Source organism: Sinocyclocheilus grahami, unplaced genomic scaffold (assembly GCF_001515645.1).
Source record: "Sinocyclocheilus grahami isolate Dianchi unplaced genomic scaffold, SAMN03320097.WGS_v1.1 scaffold248.1, whole genome shotgun sequence".
Classification (NCBI taxonomy): Eukaryota; Metazoa; Chordata; class Actinopteri; order Cypriniformes; family Cyprinidae; genus Sinocyclocheilus; species Sinocyclocheilus grahami.
In genome coordinates this window covers 346,772-356,503 of record NW_015505427.1, presented here as the reverse complement: position 1 = coordinate 356,503, position 9,732 = coordinate 346,772, and the positions used below count along the sequence as shown (strand labels likewise).

The window sequence follows — 9,732 nt, the reverse complement described above, 5'->3', positions numbered from 1 at the left end:
AGGTTCACAGAAGCATGTAGTCTCTGTTACCCTTAATGGAAGACGTTTGAAACAACCAGGACGCTTCCTAGAGCTGGTCGCCCAGCCAAACTGAGCAACTGATGGAGAAGGGCTTTGTCTAGACCGGTGACCAAGAACCTGACGGTCACTCTAGTTGAGCTCCATGATCATATGTGCAGATAGGAGAAGCCTACAGAAGGACAAACATCACTGCAACACTCCTCCGATCTGGGCTTTATGGCGTTGTGGCCAAACTCAATCCTCTCCTCAGTGAAGACACATGAAAACACAATTGGATTTTGCAAAACAGCACCTAAAGGACCCTCAGACTCTGAGAAACACTATTCTCTGGTCCGATGAACCTCAATTCCAAGCATCATGTTTGAAGGAAACCAGCTTTGCTCATCACCTGCAGAGTACCATCCCAAAAGTAAAGTGTGCTGGTAGCAGCCTCATGCTGTGGGGCTGTTTTTCAGCTGCAGGGACTGAGGGACTCGTCAGAGTAGAAGAGAAGCTCAATGCACCAAAATATAGAGATAGCCTTAATGAAAACCTAGTCCAGAGCATTGAGAACCTCAGATTGGGCAGAAGGTTCACCTTCCAATAGGACAATGACCCTAAGCACACAGCAAGAGCGGCTTATAGACAACTCTGTGAATGTCCTTGAGTGACCCAGCCACAGCCTGGGATTGAACCCAATCAAATATTTCTGGAGAAACCTGAAAATGTGCGTCAGTCCTCATCCAACCTGACAGAGCTTGAGAGGTGAAGAGGTGAGGACAAGAATGGCAGATAATTGTCAAATGCTGATGAGCAAAACTTGTCGCATCAAACACAAACAAAAAAAGACTTGAGGCTATAAAGCTGCTTCAGCTAAATATTTAGTTAAGGGTATGAATACTTGTACAATGTACTTACACATATATACATATACACACACACACTTTTTTTCTGTCTTTCTCTAATGGTCAACCTTTAGAAAAAGTTGTCAATCTCAAGTCACAATAAATATTATTTGAGCTATTTCAATTTTCTAACCTTTTTCTATGAGATTTGAAAACAATTTGCAATTATAAAAATTTGGAACATACAGCTTTGTCTAAATACAGTTTAAAACCCTGATGTGTGTGATTCTGTAACTGTCTAACAATAAACATTCAAATGTAATGTTATAAATTACAATTAAAAGTTAAATTAAGGTTACTTGATCATTTTCTTATTTTTCTTTTCTTTTCTTTTTTTTTAACAATAACTTTAGGTTGAAGTTTAAGCTTGATGAATCCACTTTGTGTGTATATATATATATATATATATATTAAAAAAAGGGAATAATTGTCTTCCTGTCATGCTGAAAACCACCAAATAAATTTCACATCTTTAAATGTCACAATTTTGAGGAATGTTGTAATGGAGGTTGCATACAAAATGTGGGACACAATGTTTCTGATAAACAAAATCTGTTAAAATAAATAAAATATATATTTTTTACCTAACTGGATTGAAAATCATTTCTAAATATTATGAAACAGTTTTTTTCATATTTGATTAGTTTAAAATGTGCTACTTTCATGGTAGGTTATTATTTTAGACAACAGTTTAAATCAAACATCTAATCTCACACAAAAATACCTTAGATTGTGTCTCTAATGGCTTAACACTTCCTATCCTCACAAAACAAGCTTCCAGTGTTCAGGCTATGGAGCTGTAAAGTGTGACTGACCTTGCGAGCAGCAGCAACATCTGGGCTGTCTTCTGCACCGATGGAAAATGTCTGAATGGGATACGGGAGCTGCTCTTCTTTGGCCAGTTTCACTAGCGTAGCAGCAACCAGACTTGAATCGAGACCACCTGGAAAAAACCCCCCAGCTGAATGTAAGAAAATAATCCAGAGTAACTAAACCAGTAAACCGAAGCAATGAGCACAGGCACCTGAGAGGAGGCAACCGATTCTTCTGTGAGCCATCAAGCGTTTCTTTACTGCACTTTCAAACAGGATCCTAATGTTGCTCTTGACCGTCTCCAGTTCAAAGCCTGATGAAAAGTAAGAAATTCATTTTCTGACAGTACAGTAAATGCCTTATCTTTATTTAGTATATTAGAACTGGCAATAACATTGTGTAAATTATATATATTACATTTATAGAATTTCGTGACGATACAATCAATCAAGAATGTGAGATTTGCTATATAGTATATCGCCCTATTCGAGTATACTGTATGCATGCAGATAAACTCAGACATTCTCATATATTAAACTTATTATAAAGAGCTGGGCAAAAATATAGTTACATTTTGCAACATAAAAATCAGGCAGTTGAGATTTGCTATATAGTTTTTATTTTTATTTCATCATTTTATTTTATTTCTTATTTTATTCGACCACTATTTTAATTATTTATTTTTATTTATTGTTTTTAAGTATATATATATATATATTTTTTTTTTAGCATTTTATTTATTTTAGCTTTTTTTTTTTTTTTTTAGCAATTTATTTGATTTATTTTTACATTTCATTTTATTTTAAAAATCTGAATAGGACACATAACTGGAAATAAGAAATAGTGTATTTTGAGTATTTATTCACTTAAATTCATGCCTCAATTGTCTGAATTTCACAACTTTTGTTTGACTTTTTTTTTTTGAGAAAAGCTCCTGCAGCAGATGACATTTAATTTTGATATTTTTTATCTAATGCAATGACATTGACACATTTTAAGTGTCACACGAGTGTCTAAATACTTACTTAGGTTGCTGTATCGTTTAACAGCTCTTGTCATTAGTGCCGTGTGACAGGCTGTAATGTTGGTACAGCTCGACAGACTGAAGCATTAGCTCCGACACACAGACAGTCAGGTTTAGATCAGTGAAAGGAGCTCTAACATAAGTATTTAGACACTCAAACATGTTTACAGTTCTGTTCGAAATGTGTTGTGTTGTGGTGTAGTCACAAGCCTAATTTGGTGAAATAGGGTTAACAATGGGTATCTTTATTCCAGTTTATTAAAAAAAACATCTGTTTGTCATACAAAGCTATCAAACTGCTTAAAACATAACGAATAAGTATTATGAACTACGACTTTGCTGAATATGGCATCTACCTGTGCCAAGACCCTCCAGGATGTTATAGGCGGCGTGTTTGGGTTCTTCTGTGCAGCAGTGGAAGCGATCCATCTGAACAGACTCCACTTTTCCAGTGAGCTTCAAGTCAAACACCTCAAAGTGCCCCGGTAGGAAGGCCGTGATCTTTGCAGGAGTGGACATGGAGGTTTTGAGGTCTAGCAAACCTGTTTGGATTAAATCAAAGGTAAAACATAAGGCTGTTCAAATCATATTCTGTAATCCAGTGTGCTCAAAGTGAGCAAAAACACCAATTAGTTATCCATGATTCATTATACCTTTGGCCTCAGAACAGACGGCTAGAAAGCCGTCGTCGGTGAGCAGTCTGAACAGCGGTCTCACGCCGTATGTGTCTCTGCCCAAGAGAACCTTCCTGTTAGCCGTGTCCAACAAGATGAAGGCAAATACACCATCCAGCATGGAGGCCATCTTCTCGATTCCAAAGCGCTCGTACAGGTGCAGAAGGATCTCGCCGTCGACTTTAGTCTGATACTCAAACTCAAACTCGTTCTTCAGCTATAAAGATAAGATTGGACAATAGATGTTACGGTAAACCATGAAGGGATATAAGAGATACCAGATATCACTGAGTAACTGATTTAACGTAATCTGGATTATGTAATCAGATTTTTTTTATTTTATTAAACTATATAAAGTTTTTTAAATATTCATAATCAGACTAGCTACTTTTTTATTGATTACATTATGACTTAATATTCACAAAATGTTCGTAAATTATTGATAATTCATAGATTCTTCTTTTTTGTCCTTTAAATTTTTCTTTCTGAAGAAGCCTCTTACTTGTATACGTTCGGAATCTCTTCAAGATGTGTAATTAATGTAATTATACAGAAAATTGAGAGGGCACACGGCATAAATAGGAGAAATATTTAATCTTTTTTTTTAGTAAGTGTTTTATTTTGATCATTTATTTTTATTTATTTATTTTAACTTTTTAAGATTTAATTGATTATGAGCTTTTCATTACGTTACGAACCTCCAGCAGTTCCTTCACGTTACCATAGAATTTCCCAAACTGGGGTTTGTGATGTTTAAAGCACTTCATGCTGTTGATAAAGAATGGAATACATTTTCTTTCTTTTTCTATTTTATATCAATATGCTACAACATAATCCTATTCAAATCAATGAGATTATCAAGTTAGGTAAAAAGTAATTAGGGATGCACCGATATGAAAATTTTGTCCGATACCGATAACCGATAATTCTTTATTTTTGAAAGCTGATAACTGTTTGTAATGTGATACACGTCGTAGCGGTTTGCTTTGGTTCTTAACAGCTCTTTCATGAAGGCTTTCACTTCTGAACCAATTTGTTGAAAACGTGGGGGTGGGAACTATTGCGCTCTATTTACATTATACAGAGAATCTGATTGCTCATTGGACATTCAGTCCCTGTATTTTTGTCCCACCTTGATGATTGGGCGATCTCTCAAAGGGGCAGGGCCTTTCAACAAACTGCCAAACAGTGATTGACACACGACTGGCAGCCATGTACCCACAGATAAGACACACTAAATAATGCCAGCCTGTTTAGTTCAGTTTTAAGATCATAATAAATTTTTTTTATTTATTCTTTTTTTTTAATATTGCACTTTTTAAATATTAGAAAAATACATTTCACAGTCCTTTGACAATAATTTTCAATTAAATCCACTGTTTGTACTATGAGAAGTGGCTTTTAGAAGCAGCACTGCACAAACTTAAAAATAAATTAATCAATTAATTAAAACTTTGCATATATTTTGCCACCAAGCCGTGTTGGGTAAGTTACTTTCAAAAAGTAATTAATTACTATTCCTAATTACATCATCAATACTGTATTTCAATTACTTTACTAATTACTCTGTCTGAAAAGTAATTTAGTTACTCAATAAGTAACTTAATTATTCAAGTCGCTAATTAGGCTACATCTTAAAATCCCTATAAACATTAAAGCATAGCAATAGAAATTAAACTCTTTAATTCTTTTAATTTGAGTCAAACATATAATAGTTTAGTCTTTTAGCTTTAAAACAACTATAATACTTCATAAAAAATGTTTTACCTTCTTTGGTTAACAAATAGAAATACTCCGATAATCAGATAATATTCATTTTTAAAAGTAGACACTTCGACCTTTCAGATACGGGAAAGACCGTACAGTACCTCGCTTTAGTTTCATAATCAGATCATATTCGTTTTCGATTTGAATTCGTTCATTTAAAAGTAGACACTTCAAGCTTTCTATAGACATATTTCTCATGTCTCTGTGTCAAGTATTCGCGGAGTTTGTGATGCTCAGAAAGTTGCTCACGGAGACCGAGACGGCAGAAAGCGCACCCTGTTTGCTTTGTTTATTTTACAAAAGCACAAGGTTTTATTGTTATTTTCAGTGTACACAAATAAAAGCAGGCCCTTTTTTTTTGATTCGATTGATTTTAGTCTTATCGGAGTATTTAAGGTTTCTCTGTGAATCAGGAAAAACTGAAAGTGAAAGAGCCGGCGCGCAGAGGGTTAAAGACGCTGATTCAATTTTATCTTTAGACTGTACATTTAGATTTCAAATTCAATATTGATTTTAAAACTGTTGAAATCATTTAGAGTATGTAACACGTTACTTATGTTACTTTATAAGTAACTGTAATTAAATGACCTAAAAATGAACAGTGATCCCTTACTTGACTTTTTCAGTGGATAAGTAATTTAATTACAGTAACGCGTTACTTAGTACCGCGTTACACCCAACAAGTTACATTTAAGCTTCCTCCTCCTTAAAAAAGTAACAGCTGCCAAGGTTAGCTTGAGTGAATTAGTTGCATCAGCATGCGTGCTTAACATTGTCATAAAAGCTTATTTCCTGTAAATAATAGGTGCATTTATCCTGCAGAGAATAGGCTATCTGACTGGTAAAACCTGTCCTCACACGGCTGGCTTGAACAGGAAAAAGCACAATCTTCGCAATGGAGGCAGGTTTTGCCCAGCTGGCTGGGTCTCCAGTTTTCCACATGGTAGCTGGTGCAATAGACGGATGCCACATCCGGATCAAGCCACCAGCAAGTGATGCCCCAAGCTATTGTAACAGGAAGCTGCTCCACTCGGTTCAGCTGCAGGCCATCACCGACCACAAGGGGAAGTTCCTCCATATCTTTGTTGGATATCCCGGGTCTGAAAAGCACAATATCAAGACAGTCAATTACATTCACTAGATTACTGCATTACTATGACACGGAAAAACATTAGCATGATCAAATCATGAATGCTGGGGTGAACTAATAAAAAAAAAAATCTTACTGTATATTTATGTTTTAGGTTCTCCAGCTTTCTTTTGACTTGAGCGGCAGAAATGTTGCCCTCAAGTCCCTGCTCTGTCACAATAAATGCACAGAAATCAAGCCTAAAAAGAAGGCAGTAAGACCTTTGCTTGAAGTGTTAGTATTTACTACGTTCAGTGTCAACAGCACCTGAATAAAAGCACATTTTACATAACTTGCAAAATGAAAGCATTAGGCTTTCCAGTGAAGGCTTCATCAGCCCCTCTCCACTGGATAAGGAGCTGAGTGTGTTCATCAGTGCCTGTAATGTCGAAGCAGTAACCATTAGTCATTATCAAGCCATTAATGCTACATTGACAAGCTGTGGCATATTTATTAACAGTAGCTTAGTATGTAGCTAACAAAATATCAACTAAATATTAGTAAAAGAGGGGAAAAAATGTTTTAAAGTCCGTGGAATTGTCTAATCTCATTAAACTGCTTAAGAACGAAGGTCTCCGTTAAAGAAGCAGTTAACAAGCTGATGTGCAACAGCACTGACACCAGCCCGAGCTGTTCGGTAACTTGATGTGCTCAGTAATAACAACGATTAAACATCTTTTTACAGCCGATTCACAAAATCATCTCATCGATTTACAATGTTTAAACTCTCAATAAGTCAGCCGTTCACTTAGATCGTGTTAAACATGTGCAATTTAACCACAATGAACAAGGTTTTTCCCTGAGGTACTTACGCTTGAAGAGAGCCGCGTCGCCGCCATTTTCGAATATGGCGCCTCCTCTCGCGTGGCCTCATGGGATAGTAAAGTGTCCATCGTATGCATGCTACGGAATTCGGGCGGAAGTAATAGGTCATCCGGGTACTTCTCGCCTACTGTTTTATACTACTCGCCTCGCATACTGTTTTTCGCCTACTATACAGTATGGAAGTATGCGATTTCGGACGCAGCGTATGTCTATGACTTTTAAGACATTTTAGTTTCATTTGTATGCTAAAGTATTGTTAACTATTTCTACCCCACCGATGTATTAAATAAATACATAAATAACCCTTTCCGTCTTGCAATTTGTGACGCTTTGTGAACAGCAGTTTTATTATTATTATTTTTTTTTTTTTTAATTTTTCAATAATTGGCCCACTCTTTCGAGACCCTTCACAGTTCTCACAGATCTTCTTCCCAACTGTAAGCTTGGCACAACAGTAAATTTCGCATCCAAAAATGCATTAAAACTACTTCACTTTATATACAATCAACTTATTATTTCATAACAAGGTTTTTCCCTGAGGTACTTACGCTTGAAGAGAGCCGCGTCGCCGCCATTTTCGAATATGGCGCCTCCTCTCGCGTGGCCTCATGGGATAGTAAAGTGTCCATCGTATGCATGCTACGGAATTCGGGCGGAAGTAATAGGTCATCCGGGTACTTCTCGCCTACTGTTTTATACTACTCGCCTCGCATACTGTTTTTCGCCTACTATACAGTATGGAAGTATGCGATTTCGGACGCAGCGTATGTCTATGACTTTTAAGACATTTTAGTTTCATTTGTATGCTAAAGTATTGTTAACTATTTCTACCCCACCGATGTATTAAATAAATACATAAATAACCCTTTCCGTCTTGCAATTTGTGACGCTTTGTGAACAGCAGTTTTATTATTATTATTATTTTTTTTTTTAATTTTTCAATAATTGGCCCACTCTTTCGAAACCCTTCACAGTTCTCACAGATCTTCTTCCCAACTGTAAGCTTGGCACAACAGTAAATTTCGCATCCAAAAATGCATTAAAACTACTTCACTTTATATACAATCAACTTATTATTTCACAACACTAATAACAAACACACTTTGTTACTCATAAAAAATGACCTAAAAACATTACACCATGTTTTCTTTTCTTTGCAAAACAACAACTTTCTACTGTTATCTACAGTGTTGGGGAAAGTTACTTTTAAAAGTAATGCATTACAATATTGCGTTACTCCCTAAAAAAAGAACTAATTACGGTACTTAGTTACTTTTTATGGAAAGTAATGCGTTACGTTACTTTTGCGTTACTTTTTAAATCTGGACAGGGCTTGCTTGTTTGTTTAAATAAAAAAAAAAGACATTTTTGGTAAATATAAAAGCCTTTCACACCAAAAGTGAAATGAATAAGCCTCAGGCTGAAGGGAAAGTAAACGTCCGTACAGTAGAATGCAGAAGACGACATTTCAACACACTTCAGCAATAAACAAAGACACACAAGTGTTTGTCTAGAGTAATTTTTGCTTATTAGTACGCTTGAACTGGATCATCGAAGGACAGAAGCAAATAGAACAGGATTAAATACATAAAGGATATTTGTGTTGTTTAACATTTAATTATTGCAGGTTTGCGTCATATTCTGAGTTGCATTATTTTGATTCATTTTGAGGAATACTGAATCTGTGGCTTTTTTTTGCTTTTGTGAGTGAGATGAATTAATGCATATTCATATTTATTTTAGAACTACAGTTACATCTGATTTCTCTCAACATGGGGACAGGAGAGCTGTCAGTTAATAAATTGGGAAAAAAAGTTGCGTTACTTATTTGAAAAAGTAACTAAGATATTCTCTTGTAAATTAAAAAGTAATGCGTTACTTTACTAGTTACTTGAAAAATGTAATCTGATTACGTAACTTGCATTACTTGTAATGCATTACCCCCAACACTGGTTATCTACTGTTACACGGGCCACTCACATGTACAAATATATTCCTATTATTATTATTCACAGTACAAAATGATTCCCCTTTTGTATGGATGGTAATAAAATGAAATGTGTATGTGTTCAGCTACATCAAATTGTTTTGATAGTACAATTTTGTAATTTAATATTTGTTAGACTTGGAATATATTTAAATATAACTATATATTTCTGTCTTATTCAGTTTTGCATAATGGTAGGTTTTGATCTGGAGTTGAACAGTTTTGAAATTAGTATTTAAATGTGTAAACTGGCCTCTAGTTTTGGTGGTTGTTGTGACGGAGACATTGAACGTCTTTTGGACCAAAGCAATTTTGCATTTCACACACAGTATGAAGCTTTTAAAAACGGACTAAAGTATAGAGAAACTGGTCCTAGTGGTTCACTGGTCAAACAGACCATGTCCTTATGCATGGAAAATGTATTCGGTGTGATCATGTGGAGTTATTGGAATTATTTCTTTTAACCAATACAACATGAATGAACGCTTGATTAAGGGATTTCTTGTATCTTATGTAATTTAAGTTGCTAAACTGTTCTAGCCGACTTTCTACAAAGATGATCAGTTGACCAATAACAAGCTTTGATCAGTAATGTAGTCACTTTATGA

The 9,732-nt window shown here is 35.4% G+C and overlaps 1 protein-coding gene across 1 annotated transcript in view; it reads right to left on the bottom strand.

Moving 5' to 3' along the window:
- The window catches only part of asns (asparagine synthetase), a 13,625-nt gene extending 9,460 nt beyond the window's left edge, over positions 1-4,165 (bottom strand). The window contains exons 1-5 of the mRNA XM_016289501.1: positions 4,138-4,165; positions 3,396-3,633; positions 3,099-3,284; positions 1,930-2,031; positions 1,721-1,848 (exon numbers count right to left, since the gene is read on the bottom strand). Of these exons, the coding sequence (XP_016144987.1) occupies positions 1,721-1,848; positions 1,930-2,031; positions 3,099-3,284; positions 3,396-3,633; positions 4,138-4,140 (657 nt within the window). The 5' untranslated portion in view covers positions 4,141-4,165. The remainder of the gene's footprint in view (positions 1-1,720; positions 1,849-1,929; positions 2,032-3,098; positions 3,285-3,395; positions 3,634-4,137) is intronic.
- Between the last annotated feature and the right edge of the window lie 5,567 nt (positions 4,166-9,732).